The sequence below is a fragment of the Petromyzon marinus genome, chromosome 75, assembly GCF_048934315.1.
Source record: "Petromyzon marinus isolate PM22_M1 ecotype Great Lakes invasive population chromosome 75, UKy_Petmar_22M1.pri1.0, whole genome shotgun sequence".
Lineage (NCBI taxonomy): Eukaryota > Metazoa > Chordata > Hyperoartia > Petromyzontiformes > Petromyzontidae > Petromyzon > Petromyzon marinus.
The window spans coordinates 7,767,635-7,795,518 of NC_133741.1; the positions used below are offsets into that span (position 1 = coordinate 7,767,635).

A 27,884-nucleotide genomic window follows, 5' to 3' on the forward strand; every position below is an offset into this window, starting at 1 on the left:
GACACCCACACTCACCTCACACAGAGACGCACAGACTCCCCTCACACAGACACCCACAGACTCACCTCACACAGACTCACCTTACACAGACACCCACACTCACCTCACACAGACACCCACAGACTCACCCTCACACAGACTCACCACACAGAGTCCCACAGATTCACCTCACACAGAGACCCACAGACTCACCTTACACAGAAACCCACAAACTCACCTCACACAGACACCCACAAACTCATCTCACACAGACACCCACAGACTCACCTCACATGCACACAGACCCATATACTTACCACATAGAGAACAACAGACTCACCTCACACAGACACACACAGAGACCCACAAACTCACCTCACAGATACCCACAAACTCACCTTACACACACACCCACACTCACCTCACACAGACACCCACAGGCTCACCTCACACAGACTCACCACACAGAGACCCACAGACTCACCTCACACAGACACACACAGAGACTCACAAACTCACCTCACGCAGACACCCACACTCACCTCACACAGAGACGCACAGACTCCCCTCACACAGACACCCACAGACTCACCTCACACAGACTCACCTCACAGAGACCCACAGACTCACCTCACAGACACCCACAGACTCACCTCACACAAGACACACACAGAGACCAACAGACTCACCACACACAGAGACCCACAAATTCACCTCACACAGACACACACACTCACCTCACACAGACACACACACACTCACCTCACACAGACACCCACACACTCACCTCACACAGACACCCACAGACTCACCTCACACAGACTCACCACACAGAGACCCACAGACTCACCTTACACAGAGACCCACAGACTCACCACATAGAGAACCACAGACTCACCTCACACAGACACACACAGACTCACCTCACACAGAGATACACAGATTCACCTTACACAGAAACCCACAAACTCACCTCACACAGACACACACACTCACCTCACACAGACACCCACAGACTCACCTCACACAGACTCACCACACAGAGACCCACAGACTCACCTGACACAGAGACCCACAGACTCACCACATAGAGAACCACAGACTCACCTCACACAGACACACACAGATTCACCTCACACAGAGATACACAGATTCACCTTACACAGAAACCCACAAACTCACCTCACACAGACACCCACACTCACCTCACACAGAGACGCACAGACTCACCTCACAGATACCCACAAACTCACCTCACACAGACACACAAACTCACCACACAGAGACCCACAGACTCCCCTCACACAGACACCAACAAACTCACCTCACACAGACACCCACAGACTCACCTCACACAGAGACCCACAGAATCACCTTACACAGAAACCCACAAACTCACCTCACACAGAAACCGACAGACTCACCTCACAGAGACCCACAAACTCACCTCATAGATACCCACAAACTCACCTTACACTGACACCAACACTCACCTCACACAGACACCCACAGACTCACCTCACACAGACTTACCACACAGAAACCCACAGACTCACCTCACACAGACACCCACACTCACCTCACACAGAGACGCACAGACTCCCTTCACACAGACACCCACAAACTCACCTCACACAGACACCCACAGACTCAACTCACGCAGAAACCCACAGACTCACCTCACAGACACGCACAGACTCACCTCACACAGACACACACAGAGACCCAGACTCACCACACACAGACACCCACAGACTCACTTCACACAGACACACACAGAGACCCACAGACTCACCTCACACAGACACACACAGACTCATCTCACACAGACACACACAGAGACCCACAGAATCACCTCACACAGACACCCACAAACTCACCTCACACAGAGCCCCGTATCGGCATCTTCAGGCTGAGTCGACCTCGAGGAGCCCCAGACAGGGTTCAGAATTTTCCCGCCATCGCCGCCATTCGCCTCGACCGGAAGCGGAAGTCGAAGCTGGGGGTGGAGGTGGGGGGGACGCCCAATAAGGAGGGGCGGGAGGCGGCTTCCAGGGGTGTGGTCTCGCACTGTCACGTCACTCGGAGGGGCGTGGCTGAAGGGGGCGTGGTCACGTCCCTCGCACTGTGACATCACCGGTGACGTCGCAATCACCACGTGCTTCCTCAGAGTACGAGACGTGAAGGAGACGGCAGCTTCTCAAACTTCAGCTGCTTCAGCTTCATCATCGTCGCCTTTCAAACAACTTCTGCTGAAGCCAAAGAGACCCACAAACTCACCTCACACAGAGATCCACAATCACCTCACACACACACCCACAGACTCATCACCCAGAGACCCACACACTCGCCACACACATACACACAAACTCACCACGCAGAGACCCACAGACTCACCACAAACAGAGACCCACAGACTCACCACACACACACAAACACAGAGACCCACAGACCCACCTCACACAGAGAACCACATACTCACCTCACACAGAGACCCACAGACTCACCTCACACAGACACCCACAGACTCATCATACACAGACACACACAGAGACCCACAGACTCACCTCACACAGACACACACAGAGATCCACAGACTCGCCTCACACAGAGACCCACAAACTCACCACACAGAGACCCACAGACTCACCTCACACAGACACACACACAGAGACCCACAAACTCACCACACAGAGACCCACAGACTCCCCTCACACAGACACCCACACTCACCTCACACAGAGACGCACAGACTCCCCTCACACAGACACCCACAGACTCACCTCACACAGACTCACCTTACACAGACACCCACACTCACCTCACACAGACACCCACAGACTCACCCTCACACAGACTCACCACACAGAGACCCACAGATTCACCTCACACAGAGACCCACAGACTCACCTTACACAGAAACCCACAAACTCACCTCACACAGACACCCACAAACTCATCTCACACAGACACCCACAGACTCACCTCACATGCACACAGACCCACATACTTACCACATAGAGAACAACAGACTCACCTCACACAGACACACACAGAGACCCACAAACTCACCTCACAGATACCCACAAACTCACCTTACACACACACCCACACTCACCTCACACAGACACCCACAGACTCACCTCACACAGACTCACCACACAGAGACCCACAGACTCACCTCACACAGCCACCCACACTCACCTCACACAGAGACGCACAGACTCCCCTCACACAGACACCCACAGACTCACCTCACACAGACTCACCACACAGAGACCCACAAACTCACCTCACACAGACACCCACAGACTCACCTCACACAGAGACCCACAGACTCACCTTACACAGAAACCCACAAACTCACCTCACACAGACACCCACAGACTCATCAAACACAGACACACACAGAGACCCACACACTCATCACACAGAGACCCACAAACACACCACACAGAGACCCACAAACACACCTCACACATTTACCCAAACTCAACTCATACAGACACCCACAGACTCACCACACACAGACACCCACACTCACTTCACGCAGACACCCACAGACTCACCTCACACAGAGACACACAGACTCACCACACACAGACACACACAGAGACCCACAGACTCACCTCACACAGACACCCACACTCACTTCACGCAGACACCCACAGACTCACCTCACACAGAGACACACAGACTCACCACACACAGACACACACAGAGACCCACAGACTCACCTCACACAGACACACACAGAGACCCACAGACTCGCCTCACACAGAGACCCACAAACTCACCACACAGAGACCCACAGACTCCCCTCACACAGACACCCACAAACTCACCTCACACAGACACCCACAGACTCACCTTACACGGAAACCCACAAACTCACCTCACACAGAAACCGACAAACTCACCTCACACGCACACAGACCTACAGACTTACCACATAGATAACAACAGACTCACCTCACACAGACACACACAGAGACCCACAAACTCACCTCACAGATACCCACAAACTCACCTTACACAGACACCCACACTCACCTCACACAGACACCCACAGACTCACCTCACACAGACTCACCACACAGAGACCCACAGACTCACCTCACACAGAGACCCACAGACTCGCCTCACACAGAGACCCACAAACTCACCACACAGAGACCCACAGACTCCCCTCACACAGACACCAACAAACTCACCTCACACAGACACCCACAGACTCACCTTACACGGAAACCTACAAACTCATCTCACACAGAAACCGACAAACTCACCTCACACGCACACAGACCCACAGACTTACCACATAGAGAACAACAGACTTACCTCACATAGACACACACAGAGACCCACAAACTCACCTCACAGATACCCACAAACTCACCTTACACAGACACCCACACTCACCTCACACAGACACCCACAGACTCACCCTCACACAGACTCACCACACAGAGACCCACAGATTCACCTCACACAGAGACCCACAGACTCACCTTACACAGAAACCCACAAACTCACCTCACACAGAAACCGACAGACTCACCTCACAGATACCCACAAACTCACCTCACACGCACACAGACCCACAGACTTACCACATAGAGAACAACAGACTCACCTCACACAGACACACACAGAGACCCACAAACTCACCTCACAGATACCCACAAACTTACCTTACACAGACATCCACACTCACCTCACACAGACACCCACAGACTCACCTCACACAGACTCACCACACAGAGACCCACAGACTCACCTCACACAGAGACGCACAGACTCCCCTCACACAGACACCCACAGACTCACCTCACACAGAGACGCACAGACTCCCCTCACACAGACACCCACAGACTCACCTCACACAGAAACCCACAGACTCACCTCACAGACACCCACAAACTCACCTCACACAGACACACACAGAGACCCACAGACTCACCACACACAGAGACCCACAAACTCACCTCACACAGACACCAACAGACTCAGCTCACACAGACACCCACAGACTCACCTCACACAGAGACCCACAGACTCACCACACAGAGAGACCCACAAACTCACCACACAGAGAGACCCACAAACTCACCTCACACAGAGACCCAGACTCACCTCACACAGACACACACCCTCACCTCACACAGACACCCACAGACTCACCTCACACAGACTAACGACACAGAGACCCACAGACTCACCTCACAGAGACACACACCCTCACCTCACACAGACACACACACTCACCTCACACAGACACACACAGAGACCCACAGACTCACCACACACAGACACCTACACTCACCTCACACAAAGACGCACAGACTCACCTCACAGATACCCACAAACTCACCACACAGCCACCCACAAACTCACCTCACACAGACACCCACAGACTCACCTCACACAGAGACCCACAGACTCACCTTACACAGAGACCCACAGACTCACCACACAGAGACCCACAGACTCACCACAGAGACCCACAGACTCACCACACAGACACCCACAGACTCACCACACAGAGACCCACAGACTCACCACACAGAGACCCACAGACTCACCTCACACAGACTCACCACACAAACTCACCACACACAGGCACACACAGAGACCCACAGACTCACCTCACACAGAGCCCCGTGTCGGCATCTTCAGGCTGAGTCGACCACGAGGAGGCCCAGTCAGGGTTCAGATTTTTCCCGCCATCGCCGCAATTCGCCACGACCGGAAGCGGAAGTAGAAGTTGGGGGTGGAGGTGGGGGGGGGCGCCCATAGACTCGGGGCGGAAGGCGGCTTCCGGGGGCGTGGTCTCGCATTGCCACGTCACTCGGAGGGGTGTGGCTGAAGGGGGCGTGGTCACGTCACTCGGACTCTGACATCACCGGTGACGCTGCAATCATCACGCGCTCCCTCGGTACGAGACTGGCGTGAAGGAGTCGGCAGGTTCTTAAACGTCAGCTGACTCAGCTTCATCATCGTCGTTTTTCAAACAACTTCTGTTGAAGCCATCCTAGAGAAACTTTTGACGAGGTGAGTTTTGTGGGTTTAGTGGTGAGCGTGTGGGTCCGTGTTGTGGGTTCGTGGTGAGTGTTGTGGGTCCGTGTTGTGGGTTCGTAGTGAGTGTTGTGGGTTCGTGGTGAGTGTGTGGATCCGTGTTGTGGGTTCTTGGTGAGTGTGTAGGTCCGTGTTGTGGGTTCGTGGTGAGTGTTGTGGGTTCGTGGTGAGTGTGTGGGTCCGTGTTGTGGGTTCTTGGTGAGTGTGTAGGTCCGTGTTGTGGGTTCGTGGTGAGTATTGTGGGTTCGTGGTGAGTGTTGTGGGTTCGTGGTGAGTGTCTGGGTCCGTGCTGTGGGTTCGTGGTGAGTGTTGTGGGTTCGTGGTTAGTGTGTGGGTCCCTGTTGTGGGTTCGTGGTGAGTGTTGTGGGTTCGTGGTGAGCGTGTGGGTCCGTGTTGTGGGTTCGTGGTGAGTGTTGTGGGTGCGTGGTGAGTGTTGTGGGTTCGTGGTGAGTGTGTGGGTCCGTGTTGTGGGTCCGTGGTGAGTGTTGTGGGTTCGTGTTGTGGGTTCGTGGTGAGTGTTGTGGGTTCGTGGTGAGTGTTGTGGGTGCGTGGTGAGTGTTGTTGGTTCGTGGTGAGTGTTGTGGGTCCGTGTTGTGGGTCCGTGGTGAGTGTTGTAGGTTCGTGTTGTGGGTTCGTGTTGTGGGTTCGTGTTGTGGGTTCGTGGTGAGTGTTGTGGGTTCGTGGTGAGTGTTGTGGGTCCGTGGTGAGTGTGTGGGTCCGTGTTGTGGGTTCGTGGTGAGTGTTGTGGGTCCGTGTTGTGGGTTCTTGGTGAGTGTGTAGGTCCGTGTTGTGGGTTCGTGGTGAGTGTTGTGGGTCCGTGTTGTTGGTTCGTGTGAGTGTTGTGGGTCCGTTGTGAGTGTTGTGGGTCTGTGGTGAGTGTGTGGGTCCGTGTTGTGGGTTCGTGGTGAGTGTTGTGGGTTCGTGGTGAGTGTGTGGGTCCCTGTTGTGGGTTCGTGGTGAGTGTTGTGGGTTCGTGGTGAGTGTGTGGGTCCGTGTTGTGGGTTCGTGGTGAGTGTTGTGGGTGCGTGGTGAGTGTTGTGGGTTCGTGGTGAGTGTGTGGGTCCGTGTTGTGGGTTCGTGGTGAGTGTTGTGGGTTCGTGCTGAGTGTGTGGGTTCGTGGTGAGTGTTGTGGGTCCGTGTTGTGGGTTCGTGGTGAGTGTTGTGGGTTCGTGGTGAGTGTGTGGGTCCGTGTTGTGGGTTCGTGGTGTGTGTGTGGGTCCGTGTTGTGGGTTCGTGGTGAGTGTTGTGGGTTCGTGGTGAGTGTTGTGGGTCCGTGTTGTGGGTTCGTGGTGAGTGTTGTGGGTGCGTGGTGAGTGTTGTTGGTTCGTGGTGAGTGTTGTGGGTCCGTGTTGTGGGTCCGTGGTGAGTGTTGTGGGTTCGTGTTGTGGGTTCGTGGTGAGTGTTGTGGGTTCGTGGTGAGTGTTGTGGGTCCGTGGTGAGTGTGTGGGTCCGTGTTGTGGGTTCGTGGTGAGTGTTGTGGGTCCGTGTTGTGGGTTCGTGGTGAGTGTTGTGGGTCCGTGGTGAGTGTTGTGGGTCCGTGGTGAGTGTGTGGGTCCGTGTTGTGGGTTCGTGGTGAGTGTTGTGGGTCCGTGTTGTGGGTTCGTGGTGAGTGTTGTGGGTGCGTGGTGAGTGTTGTTGGTTCGTGGTGAGTGTTGTGGGTCCGTGTTGTGGGTCCGTGGTGAGTGTTGTGGGTTCGTGTTGTGGGTTCGTGGTGAGTGTTGTGGGTTCGTGGTGAGTGTTGTGGGTCCGTGGTGAGTGTGTGGGTCCGTGTTGTGGGTTCGTGGTGAGTGTTGTGGGTTCGTGGTGAGTGTTGTGGGTCCGTGGTGAGTGTTGTGGGTCCGTGGTGAGTGTGTGGGTCCGTGTTGTGGGTTCGTGGTGAGTGTTGTGGGTCCGTGTTGTGGGTTCTTGGTGAGTGTGTAGGTCCGTGTTGTGGGTTCGTGGTGAGTGTTGTGGGTCCGTGTTGTTCGTTCGTGTGAGTGTTGTGGGTCCGTGGTGAGTGTTGTGGGTCTGTGGTGAGTGTGTGGGTCCGTGTTGTGGGTTCGTGGTGAGTGTTGTGGGTTCGTGGTGAGTGTGTGGGTCCCTGTTGTGGGTTCGTGGTGAGTGTTTTGGGTTCGTGGTGAGTGTGTGGGTCCGTGTTGTGGGTTCGTGGTGAGTGTTGTGGGTTCGTGCTGAGTGTGTGGGTTCGTGGTGAGTGTTGTGGGTCCGTGTTGTGGGTTCGTGGTGAGTGTTGTGGGTTCGTGGTGAGTGTGTGGGTCCGTGTTGTGGGTTCGTGGTGTGTGTGTGGGTCCGTGTTGTGGGTTCGTGGTGAGTGTTGTGGGTTCGTGGTGAGTGTTGTGGGTCCGTGTTGTGGGTTCGTGGTGAGTGTTGTGGGTTCGTGGTGAGTGTGTGGGTCCGTGTTGTGGGTTCGTAGTGAGTGTTGTGGGTCCGTGTTGTGGGTTCGTGGTGAGTGTGTGGCTCCGTGTTGTGGGTTCGTGGTGAGTGTTGTGGGTTCGTGGTGAGTGTTGTGGGTCCGTGTTGTGGGTTCGTGGTGAGTGTTGTGGGATCGTGGTGAGTGTGTGGGTCCGTGTTGTGGGTTCGTGGTGAGTGTGTGGATCCGTGTTGTGGGTTCGTGGTGAGTGTTGTGGGATCGTGGTGAGTGTGTGGGTCCGTGTTGTGGGTTCGTGGTGAGTGTTGTGGGTTCGTGGTGAGTGTTGTGGGTTCGTGGTGTGTGGGTTCGTGTTGTGGGTTCGTGGTGAGGTTGGGTCCGTGGTGAGGATGTGAGTCCATGTGAGTTCGTGGTGAGGATGTGAGTCTGTATTGGGAGTTCCTGGTGAGGATGGGGGTTCGTTGTGAGAATGGTGGGTTCCTGGTGGGGGGAATGTGGGACAGTGGTGAGGATGTGAGTTCGTGTTGTGACTCTCTACATCATCTCCACCCCCCCACCCACACAGAGACCTTGGGGACTGCTGCGTGAGCGAAGCCACTCTGAGCATCAACACCATGCAGGTAACGCATGGGCCCCTACACTCGACTTACCAACACCACCCTCACATACCGACACCACCCGCACTTACCAACACCACCCTCACCAACACCACCCTCACATACCGACACCACCCGCACTTACCAACACCACCCTCACCAACACCACCCACACTTACCAACACCACCCACACTTACCAACACCACCCTCACTTACCAACACCACCCACACTTACCAACAGCACTCACACTTACCAACAGCACTCACACTTACCAACACCACCCACACTTACCAACACCACCCTCACTTACGACCACCACCCACACTTACCAACACCACCCTCACTTACCAACACCACCCACACTTACCAACACCACCCTCACTTACGATCACCACCCACACTTACCAACACCACACCCACACTTACCAACACCACCCACACTTACCAACACCACCCTCACCAACACCACCCTCACTTACCAACACCACCCACACTTACCAACACCACTCACACTTACCAACAGCACTCACACTTACCAACACTACCAGCACTTACCAACACCACCCTCACTTACCAACACCACCATCACCAACACCACCCACACTTACCAACACCACCCACACTTACCAACACCACCCACACTTACCAACACCACCCTCACTTACCAACACCACCCTCACTTACCAACACCACCCTCACTTACCAACACCACCCTCACTTACCAACACCACCCACACTTACCAACACCACCCTCACTTACCAACACCACCCTCACTTACCAACAACACCCACACTTACCAACACCACCCTCACTTACCAACACCACACACACTTACCAACACCACCCACACTTACCAACACCACCCACACTTACCAACACCACCCGCACTTACCAACACCACACACACTTACCAACACCGCCAATACTTACCAACACCACCCACACTTACCAACACCACCCTCACTTACCAACACCACCAGTACTTACCAACATCAACCACACTTACCAACACCACCCACACTTACCAACACCACCCACACTTACCAACACCACCCTCACTTACCAACATCACCAGCACTTACCAACACCACCCACACTTACCAACACCACCCTCACTTACCAACACCACCCACACTTACCAACACCACCCACACTTACTAACACCACCCTCACTTACCAACACCACCATCACTTACCAACACCACCCTCACTTACCAACACCACCATCACTTACCAACACCACCCTCACTTACGAACACCACCCACACTTACGAACGAGCTTCCATGAAATATGTATTTGTTTGACATCGACTTGCAACTCGCACTCGCGATCCGAACCTGGGAACGATCCTCCGCCAGATGTAGTGAGTGTGTTTGTGATGCCCGTACACTACTCTGTGGCACCACGGTGGCTAGGAGATGTTAACAACCTCACTTTGTATACAGGAGGTCGTGGGTTCGACCCCGGCACTAACGCCTACTGTTCACGTGAAGTCTGTGTGTGTAGAGGAGCCTACTGCAATATTGTTTTTGTGTGTGTGTGTGTGCGTGTAGACGAGCCAAGCTGCAGCGAGAAGGAGGGAGGGAGTCTGTGGAAACACGTGGAGCGCGCTGTCCGCAGCCGGCACCGGACCTATCCGCTGTAAATCGCCTCGAGGTGAGAACAGCAGTGAGCGGAACGTGGCCACGGTGAATGGGGGGAAGTCACTACCGCCATTTTGCATGGGGGACTTCACGGTGGCCATGTTGCATAGGGGACTTCATTGCGGCCATGTTGCATAAGGGATGTCATGATGGCCATGTTGCATGGGGGATATCACAGCGGCCATGTTACATGGGGGTCGTCATGGTGGCCATGTTACATGGGGGACTTCATTGTGGCCATTTTGCAAGGGAGACTTCATTGCGGCCATGTTGCATGAGGGATGTCATGATGGCCATGTTGCATGGGGGTTGTCATGGTGGCCATGTTGCATGGGGGACTTCATTGTGACCATTTTGCAAGGGGGACTTCATTGTGGCCATGTTGCATGAGGGATGTCATGATGGTCATGTTTCATGGGGGCCTTACCTGGCATGTAAACAAAACAGAGATAGTTCAAAGTTTAAGCTGTTGTTGTTGTTGTCACGTGTTTAGCGATCCTGGAACTCTTTGGACCTCAGCTGAGTCATCGCCAAAAGCTGGAGCTGGCGGCCATGAAACAAATTTGGTTCTTCACTTTGGACAAGGTCGGCAAACCCCGGGGCGGCAACAACAACGACGGCTACGACGACGATAACAACAACTACATCCCTGTGAGGCTCACAGAGACACAGAGACACCCACAGAGATACCCACAGAGACACCCACAGAGACACCCACAGAGACCCACTCCCATTGAGACACCCATAGAGACCCACAGAGACACCCATAGAGACCGACAGAGACACCCACAGAGACACCCACAGCGACCCACTCTCATTGAGACACCCACAGAGACCCACAGAGACCCAAAGAGACACCCACAGAGACCCACAGAGACCCACAGAGACCCACAGAGACACCCAAAGAGACACCCACAGAGACACCCACAGAGACACCCACAGAGACACCCATAGAGACCCACAGAGACACCCACAGAGACACCAATAGAGACCCATAGAAACCCACAGAGACCCAAAGAGACACCCACAGAGACACCCACAGAGACACCCACAGAGAGCCACTCCCATTGAGATACCCAGAGACCCACAGAGACACCCACAGAGACACCCACAGAGACACCCACAGAGACCCACAGAGACACCCAGAGACACCCACAGAGACACCCAGAGACACCCACAGAGACCCACAGAGACACCCATAGACACCCACGGAGACACCCACAGAGACACCCACAGAGACACCCACAGAGACCCACTCCCATTGAGACACCCATAGAGACCCACAAAGACCCACAGAGACCCAAAGAGACACCCACAGAGACATCGATAGAGACCCACAGAGACCCAAAGAGAAACCCACAGAGACACCCACAGAGACACCCATAGACACCCATAGAGACACCCACAGAGACCCAAAGAGACACCCACAGAGAAACCCATAGAGACCCACAGAGACCCAAAGAGACAGCCACAGAGACACCCACAGAGACACCCACAGAGACACCCACAGAGATCCACAGAGACCCAAAGAGACACCCACAGAGACACCCACAGAGACCCACTCCCATTGAGACCCACTCAGGCACCCAAAGAGACACCATTAGACACCCACAGAGCTTTTTGTTGGGTTAGAAGGCACGAGTATAAATGTGCAATGGTTAAACCTGCCACCACCACCAGACACAGACAGTCGGTTAAGGTTTTGTGCTACGGGTTTCTGGGGGTCTCTGTGGGTCTCTAATGATCTGTGTGAGCCTTGATTGGTCTGGGTGTCTGTGGGTCTCTGTGGGTCTCTCGGGATCTGGGTCTCTGTGCACGTGTAGTGTTGTGGATTCAGGAGACGTCGGAGTCGGTTCTTGGAGGCAACACTGTTCATTAAACCACCTCGCTCGGCAGTACAGTCCCAGTACACTCAGGGTTACTGTCCTCTACACCTAGGGTTAACGTGCCCTAACACAGGGCTACACTCAGGGTCCTCCTACACCACTGTCTAGGGAGGGTACTGCCTCCGGGCTAACGTGCCCTATAACACAGAACTACACTCAGGGTCCTCCTACACCACTGTCTAGGGAGGGTACTGCCTCTGGGCTAACGTGCCCTATAACACAGAACTACACTCAGGGTCCTCCTACACCACTGTCTAGGGAGGGTACTGCCTCCGGGCTAACGTGCCCTATAACACAGGGCTACACTCAGGGTCCTCCTACACCACTGTCTAGGGAGGGTACTGCCTCCGGGCTAACGTGCCCTGTAACACAGAACTACACTCAGGGTACTCCTACACCACTGTCTAGGGAGGGTACTGCCTCTGGGCTAACGTGCCGTATAACACAGGGCTACACTCAGGGTCCTCCTACACCACTGTCTAGGGTGGGTACTGCCTCTGGACTAACGTGCCCTATAACACAGAACTACACTCAGGGTCCTCCTACACCACTGTCTAGGGAGGGTACTGCCTCCAGGCTAACGTGCCCTATAACACAGAACTACACTCAGGGTCCTCCTACACCACTGTCTAGAGAGGGTACTGCCTCCAGGCTAACGTGCTCTATAACACAGGGATACACTCAGGGTCCTCCTACACCACTCTCTAGGGAGGTACTGCCTCCGGGCTAACGTGCCCTATAACACAGAACTACACTCAGGGTCCTCCTACACCACTGTCTAGGGAGGGTACTGCCTCTGGGCTAACGTGCCCTGTAACACAGGGCTACACTCAGGGTCCTCCTACACCACTGTCTAGTGAGGGTACTGCCTCCGGGCTAACGTGCCCTGTAACACAGGGCTACACTCAGGGTCCTCCGGCTATGGGTGCCTAGGGGGGAGGCCGTTCTAACTCGGCCCTAGCCACGGTTCCGAGTTCCGACCACTGACCCACTGGACGCGGCCCTCACGAGGACGTCAGGGGACCAGGGGTTCCCGGAGTCTCACGGCCGAGCCGCACAAAGTCCCCCGGCCCTGCTAAGGGCAGCGGGGGCTAGGGGGGTCTCCTATCTAGCTGGGCTTGGGCCTTCCTGTCTAGCTGCTGGTCTTAGGCTTTCGGTCTTCAACTGGTCCAGATCGACCTGGGGAGGTCCCCTTTGATGCCCCTTGCTCCATCTATGGCGCCGCCACACATCGCTTTAAAGTTATTTCGCACCGTTATGTCGCGAACTTTGGCCAATCCACTCACGACGACGAGGACGTCGGCCGCGGTGGCCAGAAGATGTTAGCTCCCTCGCCCGGTGTGCAGGAGGTCGTGGGTTCGATACCGGCCCTGACACCCGCTGATGCCGCTGTTGTTAGCTGTTGCGTATGCGGAGCTTACGTCTCGATCTCTCTCCTCGTGGGTGGCGTGGATTTCTTTCCGCCGGGGTCCTCCCTCCGTCGTTTTTCCTTAGAGACATTTAGAGACGATGTCACCGCACATTTAGAACCCACGGGCCTCATCATTGCCACACGGTGGTAATGATGAGGCCACTTCGTTGAGCTACGGTTTGCGATGGCCAGGTCGCTTTTGAGATAGAAGAGCTACATAGGCAGTTCAAGTGGTGGGGTCTTTAACAGCGTAACAATAGGCTGTACCATTTCTGTAAATAAAAACACAACCTTGTGGTGAACATGCAAACAAAAACAGGCTCTGGTAATAAGTGGCATTGCCTTTGACACTAATTGGTCTGCACCAGAGAGAGCGTCCTTCTTTAGGCCCTAGTCTCACAACCTGTGTCTCACTACCCAGTGTCTCACTACCCAGTGTCTCACTACCCAGTGTCTCACTAGCAGTGTCTCACTACCTGTGTCTCACTACCCAGTGTCTCACTACCCAGTGTCTCACTACCCAGTGTCTCACTACCTGTGTCTCACTAGCAGTGTCTTACTACCCAGTGTCTCACTACCTAGTGTCTCACTAGCAGTGTCTGACTACCCAGTGTCTCACTACCCAGTGTCTCACTAGCAGTGTCTCACCACCAGTGTCTCACTACCAGTGTCTCACTACCCAGTGTCTCACTAGCAGTGTCTTACCACCAGTGTCTCACTACCAGTGTCTCACTACCAGTGTCTCACTAACAGTGTCTCACTACCGAGTGTCTCACCACCAGTGTCTCACTACCCAGTGTCTCACCACCAGTGTCTCACCACCAGTGTCTCACTACCAGTGTCTCACAACCTGTCCCACTACCAGTGTCTCACCACCCGTGTCTCACTAGCAGTGTCTCACTACCCAGTGTCTCACTACCCATTGTCTCACTACCAGTGTCTCACTACCCAGTGTCTCACTAGCAGTGTATCACCACCAGTGTCTCAGTACCAGTGTCTCACTAGCAATGTCTCACTACCAGTGTCTCACTACCAGTGTCTCACTACCCATTGTCTCACTACCAGTGTCTCACTACCAGTGTCTCACTACCCAGTGTCTCACTACCAGTGTCTCACTACCCAGTGTCTCACTAGCAGTGTCTCACTACAAGTGTCACACTACCTGTGTCTCACCACCCAGTGTCTCACTACCCAGTGTCTCACTACCAGTGTCTCACTACCCAGTGTCTCACTACCCAGTGTCTCACTACCAGTATCACACCACCCAGTGTCTCACTACCAATGTCTCACCACCAGTCTCACTACCCAGTGTCTCACTACCCAGTGTCTCACTACCAGTGTCTCACTACCTGTGTCTCGCCAGCAGTGTCTCACCACCAGTGTCTCACTACCCAGTGTCTCACCACACAGTGTCTCACTACCCAGTGTCTCACTACCCAGTGTCTCACCACCAGTGTCTCACCACCAGTGTCTCACTACCAGTGTCTCACTACCCTCTGTCTCACTACCCAGTGTCTACACTACCTGTGTCTCACTACCAGTGTCTCACTACCAGTGTCTCACTACCCAGTGTCTCACTACCCAGTGTCTCACTACCTGTGTCTCACTAGCGGTGTCTCACTACCCAGTGTCTCACCACCAGTGTCTCACTACCCAGTGTCTCACTACCCAGTGTCTCACCACCTGTGTCTCACCACCTGTGTCTCACTACCCAGTGTCTCACTACCCAGTGTCTCACCACCAGTGTCTCATTACACAGTGTCTCACTACCCAGTGTCTCACTACCCAGTGTCTCACTACCAGTGTCTCACTACCTGTCTCGCCAGCAGTGTCTCACCACCAGTGTCTCACTACCCAGTGTCTCACCACACAGTGTCTCACTACCCAGTGTCTCACTACCCAGTGTCTCATTACCAGTGTCTCACCACCAGTGTCTCACCACCAGTGTCTCACTACCCAGTGTCTCACTACCCAGTGTCTCACTACCCTGTGTCTCGCTACCCTGTGTCTCACTACCCAGTGTCTCACTACCAGTGTCTCACTACCAGTGTCTCACTACCCAGTGTCTCACTACCCAGTGTCTCACCACCAGTGTCTCACTACCCAGTGTCTCACTATCCAGTGTCTCACCACCTGTGTCTCACCACCTGTGTCTCACCACCTGTGTCTCACTGCCCAGTGTCTCACTACCCAGTGTCTCACTACCCAGTGTCTCACCACCAGTGTCTCATTACACAGTGTCTCACTACCCAGTGTCTCACCACCAGTGTCTCACTACCAGTGTCTCACTAGCAGCGTCTCACTACCTGTGTCTCACCACCTGTGTCTCACTGCCCAGTGTCTCACTACCCAGTGTCTCACCACCAGTGTCTCACTACCCAGTGTCTCACCACCAGTGTCTCATTACACAGTGTCTGACTACCCAGCGTCTCACTACCAGTGTCTCACCACCAGTGTCTCACTACCAGCGTCTCACTACCCAGTGTTAGATGGATAAACGCAAAAAGGCGAACAACCCCCCCCAAGTTTTAACATCATTCGGCCTTCTTGGGTCCGTCGGTAAAGTCGCGTAGATAGGTTCAAAGACAATAATAAAAGTAACGGGAAGACGACCGCTTGCGTTGCGATGGAAACGTCGGAGTTTTCCGTTATCTTTGATTATTTCCTTTGAGCCTATCCACGTGGTGGCTTTACCGACGGACCCAAGAATGTGAATTCCTGCAGTCACGAAAGCTTCAAGTCAAGCAGCGTTCGGCAAGTTTAACGCAACATTTAAACGTTTCCGCGATCCGATACCCGAGCAAAAACAAACCTTCGTGGTGGAGAATGGCGGTCGTGGAATCCCCGACTGCCGCCGTCGCCGCCACCACCTAGCGTCAGGCGCTCCGTTCGCGACGGCTCTGACCACCGGCCTCCGCCTCCTCCTCCTCCGCCTCCCTAGGTCCGCAAGGAACAGCTCCAGTACCGCTACGAGGTGCAGAAGAAGATCGGCAAGGGAGGCCAGGGCCTGGTGCTGCAGTGCCTCGACCACAAAACCAAAACGCTCGTGGCCGTCAAGATGCTGTCGATGGCCTCGCGGTGAGCCGGGAGGGCCTTCCGCGGTGGCCCGCGATTCTCGGGAAATAATCATCAAATGATCGGAGGCACCGCCGTGAAACTGCCACCAACTGTGGACTCGCCGACAAAATACTAACTGCCGTAAAACTTCTGCTAACTATAAACTAACAAAATACTAACTGCAGTAAAACTGCTGCTAACTATAAAACTCACAAACAAAATTTTACCACCGTAAAACTTACTGCTAAATATCAACTAACTCACTAAATAATAACCTGCCGTAAGACTACTGCTGTGAATCAAAGTTAACCAACAGAATAATAACTGCCGTACCACTATTGCTAACTACAAACTAACAACAATCGCCATTGGCCACTAGGTGGCGGTGACGTCACCACGTTGCTTCTGCCAGGCCATGTGCACCTTGAGGCTACGTGAAGTGTAACCAACAGACCTATGGAGACCCACAGAGACACCCACACAGAGATACCCACAGAGACACCCACACAGAGACACCCACAGAGACACCCAGACCCACACAGAGATACCCACACAAAGATACCCACACAGAGACCCACAGGGAGCTACAGAGACACCCAGACCCACAGAGACACCCGGACCCACAGAGACACCCGGACCCACACAGAGACACCCACAGAGACACCCACACAGAGTCACCAACGCAGAGACACCCACACAGAGACACCCACACAGAGTCACCCACGCAGAGTCACCCACACAGAGTCACCCACACAGAGTCACCCACGCAGAGTCACCGTCATCGATTTCGCGACCTTCCACCTCCCGCTCCACAGCCCCTCGATAGCGGCCTGCCAGAGAAGGGAGCTGAAGATGGCCAAGGAGCTGCAGGGCAGGGCCAGCGATGAGCGCTACGGAGTCATCCGGGTCCTCGACACGTTCCAATTCCGCGGACACAATTGCCTCGTCGTCGAGCTCTTGAAGTACGCGAACCTCCGCTTACCCCCACCCACCCACCCACCCCACCCACCCCACCCACACACCCACCCACCCCGCCCACCCACGTGCGTGTCCATTGCTCCGCTCGATGGTTTCTTTATTTCGGAATTAATATTGATTTAACGGTTAATCAAGCAACTCAATTCGTCGATTTATCACTTTGAATGAGTTTCACTCGCAGGGCTGTCGCGACCAATGTCATCCTTAATAGGTTTGGTTTGTTTTTTGGGGGGGGTTGGATCGCGTAAATGCATCAATGTCGTGTCGTGAAATCCGCCACCACCCGACACGGCCGACTAGTAAGGGTTCAGTGATGAAGGTTTTTTTGTGGATTAGATCGCCGTTATTTATAAACGTGTCGTTAACCCTCCACCACCCGACACGGCCAATCGGCAAAAATAAAGTGTCACGTTGACAAAAGGCAAAATTCGTTCACTGCTTTAGCCCACCGGTGTGTTGAAGAGTGAACCCACAACGTTTACAGCTTGTTGTCACGCAGACAGAACGTGGCAATTCGTTGGGGTCATCCTGGATTCAAGACTGAATTTTGAAGGGCACATTGATTATATTGGTAAAAAGACAAAAATAAAAGATTGGTTTTCTGTATCGACACAGGCACTGCTTACCCGCCAATGTTCCGTTTGGAATTGATGAAAGCTACCATACCGCCTCTACTTGACTACTGTGACATCGTGTATAAATCAGCCCCAAGTACTGTACTGAAGAAGCTTGATTCCATCTATCACTCGGCCTTAAGATTGACATTGAACTGCCCGTATAGGACTCACCACTGTGATCTCTACATTGGGTCAAACTGAACATCTCTTAATGTTCGACGGATTGTGCACCAGATATTATTCATTCACGATGTACTTACGAAAAAATCCGCAGACTACCTGCTGGATCTCCTCTCTGCTTCAAAGAACAAATTTGACCTAAGGTCTTCGCTCATTTACCAGCTTTCACATTCCCTATTGCCGTGCAAATACTGGAGGAAGGGCCTTTGCTATCGATGCAAAGGCCCTGCCAATAAACTGCAACTTGAATCACTGCTTATGAGATCTTCACTCAAAACTGCTCTAGAGGAGTTGTACACCCCTAGCTGCCACTGCTATTCAGTGGCCTAAAATAAAATAAAATGTTTCGCTCCGGATGACCGCTGCAAAGTATTATCTGTATTTTGATTTAGCGCGCTGATCTTAAAGGTGCATTTTAAAATGTGATACTCCGACCGATGCTCCTGCTATTGTGGAGTGACTCATGCAGCCAGCTATGGCTCTAGGGTTTGGTGGTACATGTTGTTTATGTAGTTTATTGTAAAAAAATTCGGTCACAGTTTCTATGATCACTGTTACATTGCTTTTATGACTTTATTTTGGTGATTTTGTAAACGTTTTTTTTGGTTTGGACATGTTTGTTTTGTTGTAGTACGGCGTTAGACTGACGGCCTTAATCTAAAGTTGTCTTGTGGTTGTTGTTTGACTTTGCATCCCACACTGGGATTTTTGCACGCAGCGTTGGTGGTGTGCACGGTGCTTTTTCTGGAATATTTTTGCTGTTTTTTCCCCATGGATTTTCTGTTTTGCACAGTCAACACACACAAAGTCACCTTAAGATGTTTTTCTTGGTCGTGTTTTTGGTTTTTGTTTGTTGCGGTTGCACCCGATTCAAGAGCCGGATGGCTCACGGGGCTATACCAAAATAAATGAAACTGAAACTAGTGTGTAGTGTAAAGTGTAGTGTATAGTGTAGTGTATAGTGTAGTGTAAAGTGTAGTGTGTATAGTGTAGTGTGTAGTGTAGTGTGTAGTGTATAGTGTAGTGTATAGTAGTGTGTAGTGTATAGTGTAGTGTGTAGTGCAGTGTATAGTGTAGTGTACAGTGTAGTGTAGTGTAAAGTGTAGTGTGTAGTAGTGTAGTGTGTAGTAGTGTATAGTGTAGTGTACAGTGTAGTGTATAGTAGTGTGTAGTGTAGTGTAAAGTGTAGTGTGTAGTAGTGTAGTGTATAGTGTAGTGTATAGTGTAGTGTAGTGTATAGTAGTGTAGAGTGTAATGTATAGTGTAGTGTATAGTGTAGTGTATAGTAGTGTGTAGTGTAAAGTGTAGTGTGTAGTAGTGTAGTGTATAGTGTAGTGTATAGTGTAGTGTACGTTACATGTTTTTGTTTATTATTTTATTGTTTTATATTTTTATTATTTTATTGTTTTCCTTCTACTACGCGGGGGTGACTTTACCGAAAGAACCAAGAATAATAATTTTATTGTTTTACAATAATTTAATTGTTTTATATTTTTATTATTTTCTTGTTTCCCTATCTACGTGGTGGTGACTTTACCGAAAGAACCAAGAATAATAATTTTATTGTTTTACAATAATTTTATTGTTTTATATTTTTATTATTTTATTGTTTCCCTTCTACTACGTGGTGACTTTACCAAAAGAACCAAGAATATGAATCCCTGCAGTCACGAAAGCTTTAAATCGAAAAATCACTAAACTATAAACTATTTTTATTTTTCTATTTAAAGCTTTCGCGACTGCAGCTATTCATATTATTGGTTGTTTCGGTAAAGTCACCGCCACGTAGATAGGGGAAACAAAAAAATAATAAAAATATAAAACAATAAAATTATTATTCTTGGTTCTTTCGGTAAAGCCACCGCCGTCACGTAGATAGGGAAACAATAAAATAATAAAAATATAAAACAATAAAATTATTGTAAAACAATTAAATTATTATTCTTGGTTCTTTCGGTAAAGTCACCGCCACGTAGATAGGGGAATAATAAAATATATAAAATATATAAAACAATAAAATTATTGTAAAACAATAAAATTATTGTAAAACAATAAAATTATTATTCTTGGTTCTTTCGGTTAAAGTCACCACCATGTATTTACGTATCTACGTGGCGGTGACTTTAACCGAAAGAACCAAGAATAATAATTACATAGGGAAACAATGAAAATAATCAAATATATATAAACAATAAAATTCCCACGACGTTTCGACCGCAACGCAAGCAGTCATCATCAGGTGCGAAATCCAACGGCAAGAAACATTTTAAAGGAGTGGTGCTTTGTGTTTATTTATTTTTAAACGTTAGCACCACGGAGAGCGATTTGACAGTTTGTTTAGATGGACGCAGGAAGTCCTCGCGATTCAACGGAAACGCTCCCCACGAATTACACGTTCAAATTTTTTTTTAAAATATATATAATATAGTAATAAAATATTTCCACTGAAAGGTTAGTGAGAAAATTATGAAATGATACATTATTAATAGGTGGGTAATGATGCAACACAAAAAAATAACGCGTGATAAGATGGTAATAAAATGACGGAACAATTGTAAAACAGCAACGAGGATATTGTGATGAAATAAAAATATACCGCTCGTAGAAATCAAAATCGTGAAACGCTGATAATAAAGCAATAATGAAAATAATGCGTTGATTAAATTGCGATGAAATCGTAGCGATAAAACGATGGTGACAAAATAATAAATTATTCTTAGTTCTTTCGGTAAAGTCACGTTGAAGGGAAACAATAAAATAATAAAATATACGTAAAACAATAAAAAATATTGTATAAAAATAATTGTATTAAAAAAAATTTTTTAATTGTTTTATATATATTTTATTATTTTATTGTTTCCCTTCAACGTGACTTTACCGAAAGAACTAAGAATATGAATTACTGCAGTCATGAAAGCTTTAAATAAAAAAAATTATAAAATAGTTGAAATTACAATAAAATCATTAAATCATTATATTCTTGGTTCTTTCGGTAAAGTCACCACGTTGAAAGGGAAACAATAAAAACTATAAAAATATATATACACGTAAAACAATAAAACTCTCACGACGTCACTTTACCGAAAGAACCAACAATATGAATCACTGCCAGTCACGAAAGCTTCAAATAGAAATTTAACAAAATCACCGTCGTAAAATACTCAACGTCGTTTTGTGGGCGTTGGCTCCGTCAGCGCAAGCAGTGGGGCGTGGCGAGGCCGCGGATGAACACCGGCGGAGCGACGAGGCTTTACACCACCCCCCCCCCAACCCCCCCGCGAAACTAACCAAGTGGTACAGTCCGTTTGGGGCCCTGCGGACGTCATCGGAACGGCAAAGGGGTTTTTATTTAACGTCGTCGTTGTTGTCGTTGTGGCCTCAGGAGGAGCCTCAAAGACGTCGTGAGAAAAGGGAGCGCCGGGCGGATCTACCCGAGGCGTCTGAGGGAGTACACCGGGGCCATCCTCGACTTCCTGCTGTACGCCAAGGGGCGGGGCGTCGTCCACGCGGACATCAAGCCGGTGAGCGGGGGGCGGGCCGCGGTGGTGGCCACCTCCCGCCGGGGCGCTCGCTCGGCTGGCGCGGAGGCGGCCACCCCCGGGGCCCACGGTCGACCCGCGGGGGGGTCGACCGTGGGCCCCGTCCGTCTGTGGGTCTCTGTGTGTGGGTCTCTATGAGCATGGGTCTCTGTGGGTCTCTGTGTGAGTCTCTATGAGTATGGGTCTCTGTGGGTCTCTATGAGTATGGGTCTCTATGAGTATGGGTCTCTGTGTGGGTCTCTATGAGTATGGGTCTCTGTGGGTCTCTATGAGTATGGGTCTCTGTATGTGTCTCTATGAGTATGGGTCTCTGTGGGTCTATGGGTCTCTATGAGTATGGGTCTCTGTAGGTCTGTATGGGTCTCTATGAGTATGGGTCTCTGGGTGTGTATGGGTCTCTATGAGTATGGGTCTCTGTGTGTCTGTATGTGTCTCTATGAGTATGGGTCTCTGTGGGTCTATGGGTCTCTATGAGTATGGGTCTCTGTAGGTCTGTATGTGTCTCTATGAGTATGGGTCTCTGTGTGTCTGTATGTGTCTCTGAGTATGGGTCTCTGTAGGTCTGTATGTGTCTCTATGAGTATGGGTCTCTGTAGGTCTGTATGGGTCTCTATGAGTATGGGTCTCTGGGTGTGTATGGGTCTCTATGAGTATGGGTCTGTATGGGTCTCTGTGTGTCTGTATGTGTCTCTATGAGTATGGGTCTCTGTGGGTCTGTATGGATCTCTATGAGTATGGGTCTCTGTGGGTCAGTATGGGTCTCTGTGGGTCAGTATGGGTCTCTGTGGGTCTGTATGGGTCTCTATGGGCCTGTTGAAACACGTGTTTAGAGTGTTTGGCTGCTGTGATAAATGTCCATGCGATGATGATGATGCTGCTGCTGATGATGCACATGATGATATCAGCCACTTGGTTGAGCTGCTCTCATTACGTGATGGCCAGGTCGTGTCTGATGAAAGAGCTTCACAGCAGCTCTGCCGGGCCCTTACACCCTGATAGTGAAGTAAAAATAGGTTTTGTGGTTTCTTAAAACGACTTCGAACGGCAACACAAGCGATCTTGATCAGGTGTAAAAAGTAACAAATCACGGAGGTAAATACAACAAGAAGATGAGAGACGAGAATTCAACACAGCTAAGAAAAAAATCACGCGAAGCACAACCATCTTCTTTGGTTCTTTCGGTAAAGTCACCAGGTAGAATGAGAATAAAATAATAAAATAACACGATAAAATTCTCACGACGTTTCGGCCACAACGCAAGCGGCCGTCTTCAGGTGAAAGGTACGGACCTGTCGGGACGACAGAGCTTCAATAAACGATGTTAAGATTCGTAGCGACTTTTAAGCTGGTTGGGAGAAGTCGCTACGAATCTTAACATCGTTCATTGAAGCTCTGTCGTCCCGACGGGTCCGTACCTTTCACCTGAAGACGGCCGCTTGCGTTGTGGCCGAAACGTCGTGAGAATATTATTGTGTTATTTTATTTTATCAATTTATTATTTTAGTCTCATTCTACATGACTTTACCGAAAGAACCAAAGAAGATGAATCCTTGCAGTCACGAAAGCTTTAAATAGAAGCACGACCAGTCAGGCCAACAACACAGTTAGACACTTACCTGGCGAACCACGAAATTTAACACTCTTCTGAAATTCGTGGTCCACCAGGTAAGTGTCTAACTGTGTTGTTGACCTGACTGGTTGTGCTTCACGTAATGTTTTTTCCTAGGTTTGTTGAATTCTCGTCTCTCATATTCTTGTTGTATTTACCTCCGTGATTTGTTTTTTTTACTTTACACCTGATGAGGATCGCTTGTGCTGCGCGTCGAAACGTCGCGATTGATTTATTTCAATATAATTTTACGGTATTCCTACACACGTGACTTTACCGGAAAAAAACAACGAGCGATTTACACGGTCACGAAAGCTTTAATTCTTCATTGACTTCGAACGGGTCTCAGGCACGTGGCCCGTGTCACAAGTCGGGGTGGGGGGTGGGGCGGGGCGGGTGGGGAGGGCTGCCCGTGTGGGTGTAAATGCGTCACCTCGCGTGATCGACCCACTGCTGGCTGGACGCTCCTGCCGTAACCTCCGAGCGTGGAATCCCTTCCCCCGTCTCTGCTCTTTGTTCCAGGACAACATTCTGCTCACCGCGGACGGCAAAGTGAGGGTCAACGACTTCGGATGCAGCTTCTACCTGAAGTATAAAAGTGAGCGAGTGGGGCTTTTGCGTGCGTGGAGTTTTATATATATATATATTTTGCTCGGGGGTTATCTCGCGTCAACGTCATCGTTGCGTTTGTAATTCTAGGCTTGAAGCTTTCGTGACTGCAAGGATCCATACTCTTTGGTTCTATTCGGTAAAGTCACGTAGGTAAAAAAAATAAAACAACAAAAATCACGACGTTTCGGCCACAACACAAGCGGCCTTCATCAAGTGAAGGGACCAGGTTGTCTGGAGGACAGCGCTGGAGTGGAACACAGCCACGCTCAGACCGCGGACCTTTAAGCTGTGTGCGAGGAAACAAGGTGCCTTGACAAAGGAATTAGCATAACAAATTAGCATTTGATTGGCCGACTTAGCATAGAGGTGGTGTACGTGCGGGTGCACATACCGGTTGGCGCGAGACAGCCTGATCCCTTCATCTGATGAAGGCCGCTTGTGTTGTGGCCGAAACGTCGTGATTTTCGTCGTTTTATTTTTTTACCTACTACGTGACTTTACCGAACAGAACCAAAGAGTACGGATCCTTGCAAGTCACGAAAGCTTTAAATCTAGAAATGCAAACGTTGTTTTGAATTGGAATTAAGAAAGTCAAGCCAGGTCGCGTCCTTTAAGCCGACAGAACACCTAAAGTGCAGCCGGCCGGTGAGGTTCAGCGTCACGCGGGCGGGACGCGGCCAATCGATTCGTCGCTTGCACAGCGCTAACCGGTGCGCTGGAGTTGTGAACCCGCTACGACGTTTACAATTCGAGCGCTTGCAGCCGAGCATCATCATCGTCGTCATCATCATCGTCATCATCATCATCATCATCGGGCGGGCAGCCAGAGTACGCGGTCCAACCCGAAAAAAAACACTCGCCATCCGCCGTGACGTATCGGTCGCAGAAGCCGACCACGCGTTTAACCGACCGAAGGAAAAAACTGTTCCACCCGCGTCGCTGTTGACGGAGGGACCACTTTGTAGTCATCGTTGTCGTCGTTGTTGTCATCGTTGTTGTTGTTGTTGTTGCTCAGCCCAAACCGTGGGCGGGACGTTGCCCTACATGGCCCCGGAGCTGCTGCTGGGCTACCGTGTCACCTGCGCCGTGGACATGTGGGCCCTGGGCTGCACCGTGGCCGAGTTGGCCACCGGCAAGGTGCTCTTCAATTCACAGACCTACAAAGACCACCTGCACCGCTGCATCGAGGTACGGGCGGGTGGGTGGGTACGGTGGGTATGGTGGGTTGGTACGGTGGGTATGGTGGGTGGGTACGGTGGGTATGGTGGGTGGGTACGGTGGGTATGGTGGGTGGGTACGGTGGGTACGGTGGGTGGGTACGGTGGGTATGGTGGGTCGGTACGGTGGGTACGGTGGGTCTGTATGGTGGGTGAGCGGGCGGGCAGGTCTCTATGGGTACGGGTCTCTGTGGGTCTGCACAGAGACCCATACTCATAGAGACCCCGTAAAGACCCACAGAGAACCATACTCATAGAGTTGTATTCCCTCCCATAGCCACAAACACCAGCGAGGAATATCCGAACTGGTCCTGGGCCTATCATAGGTTGAGTCAGCCTCAAACGAGTACCTGGCGTAGCGGTGTGTAGTAAACATTTTATACTGGGGGAGACAAAGGTGGCCGGGCGTGGCCCTGGGCACCCACCCCCTCGTGTGCCGTTCCGGCCTTCATAGGTGCCGCTCGCTACTAGCAGCGCTTGCCCCAGCGATGAGATGAGGCTAATACGTGGAGCGGGGGAATTGATGTCTCTTTGTACACAGTGCCGGCCTTCATAAGTGCTGCTCGCTGCTAACAGCACTTTCCCCAAGCAATCAGAGAAGGCTAAGACTAGGAGGGAGGGGATTGCTATACTGGTAGGAACGAAGTTGTAAACTGAGTGTACCAGCCTGCAATAGATTAATGTGTCCGTCCGTCCGTCCCCTTTCAATACTTTAACAAAGTGAAATCTCGTGCTGTTGGGGTGTAAAATAAAATTGCGCAAAATTCCAATGTTCCTACCAGCCCACCCTGCAGGGACCTGTTCTTTGGCCACAGTGCTGGCCTCCACACGAGCTGCCTCCGCCACTACTCACCGCTGACTGACGGCACTTGCCCCAATGGGCCCGCTGAGGCTACACCGGCTGTAACTGTCCCCCCCGCCTCCTCCTCCTCCTCCTCTACCTCCTCCTCTTTTTGTCTTCGTCGGAAATCGTGCGCAGATGCTGGGCATGCCCCCGAAGAAGATGGTGGACGAAGCCCCTTACAGGAAAAATTACTTTGGTGAGTTGAAGGGCTCGGGCAGGCTGACGCTAGCGATGTAACCCATTCCGTTTTGTTAGGTGGGGTGGGGGGGGTGGTGGCAGTGAGGCTCTTATAGGGGTGGGTGGGTGGGTGAGTGAGAGGGTGGGTGAGTGTGTATGTAGGTGGGGTGAGTGGGTGTGTAGGTGGATAGGAAGGTGGGTGGTTAAGTGGATGAGTGGGTATGTAAGTGGGTGAGTGGGTGTGTAGGTGGATAGGAAGGTGGGTGGTTAAGTGGATGAGCGGGGTGTGTAAGTGGGGTGAGTGGGTGTGTAGGTGGATAGGAAGGTGGGTGGTTAAGTGGGTGAGTGGGTATGTAAGTGGGGTGAGTGGGTGTGTAGGTGGATAGGAAGGTGAGTGGATAAAGTGGATGAGTGGGTATGTAAGTGGGTGAGTGGGTGTGTAGGTGGATAGGAAGGTGGGTGGTTAAGTGGGTGAGTGGGTATGTAAGTGGGGTGAGTGGGTGTGTAGGTGGATAGGAAGGTGGGTGGTTAAGTGGATGAGCGGGTATGTAAGTGGGGTGAGTGGGTATGTAGGTGGATAGGAAGGTGGGTGGTTAAGTGGATGAGTGGGTATGTAAGTGGGTGAGTGGGTGTGTAGGTGGATAGGAAGGTGGGTGGTTGTGGGTGAGTGGGTGAGTGGGTATGTGAGTGGGTGAGTGGGTGAGTGGGTACGTAAGTGGGTGAGTGGGTGTGTAGGTGGATAGGAAGGTGGGTGGTTAAGTGGATGAGTGGGGTGTGTAAGTGGGGTGAGTGGGTGTGTAGGTGGATAGGAAGGTGGGTGGTTAAGTGGGTGAGCGGGGTCTGTGGGCCACGTGGTGGTTGGTGACTCTGCGCGCGTCTCTCTGTCTCTCTGTCTCTCTGGAGACTCTGAGGGACTCCCCGACAACCTGTCCAAGCTGAGGCCACCGGGAAGTATCCCCCTGCACCGCGCTCTGTGGGGCCGTCACCCTCAGCTGGTGGACTTCGTCAGCCGCTGTCTGCAGTACGAAGCACGCTCACCCTCTCGCTCACCCTCTCGCTCACCCTCTCGCTCACCCTCTCGCTCACCCTCTC

General features: G+C 51.5%; 1 protein-coding gene and 1 long non-coding RNA gene across 2 annotated transcripts in view; one reads left to right on the plus strand and one right to left on the minus strand.

Annotated features, from left to right (window-relative positions):
• The first annotated feature begins 5,918 nt into the window (after positions 1-5,918).
• LOC116938413 (uncharacterized) lies at positions 5,919-26,856 on the plus strand. Its single transcript, XM_076056420.1, has 7 exons — positions 5,919-6,033; positions 8,988-9,042; positions 10,576-10,678; positions 11,159-11,316; positions 22,177-22,315; positions 25,570-25,742; positions 26,751-26,856. The coding sequence occupies exons 2-7, from the start codon at positions 9,037-9,039 to the stop codon at positions 26,850-26,852; spliced, it is 681 nt and encodes a 226-aa protein (XP_075912535.1). The 5' UTR covers positions 5,919-6,033; positions 8,988-9,036; the 3' UTR covers positions 26,853-26,856.
• Positions 23,388-27,884, minus strand: part of LOC142907169 (uncharacterized) — a 31,643-nt gene continuing 27,146 nt past the window's right edge. The window contains exon 4 of the long non-coding RNA XR_012930861.1: positions 23,388-24,473. This is a non-coding gene — a long non-coding RNA (uncharacterized LOC142907169). The remainder of the gene's footprint in view (positions 24,474-27,884) is intronic.

What these genes read in the sequence shown, in the direction of transcription:
- LOC116938413 (XM_076056420.1), top strand. An exon ending in TCCACGCGGACATCAAGCCG is followed by an intron (nt 22,316 to 25,569) that starts GTGAGCGGGGGG and finishes GTTGTTGCTCAG; the next exon opens with CCCAAACCGTGGGCGGGACG. An exon ending in ACCTGCACCGCTGCATCGAG is followed by an intron (nt 25,743 to 26,750) that starts GTACGGGCGGGT and finishes AATCGTGCGCAG; the next exon opens with ATGCTGGGCATGCCCCCGAA.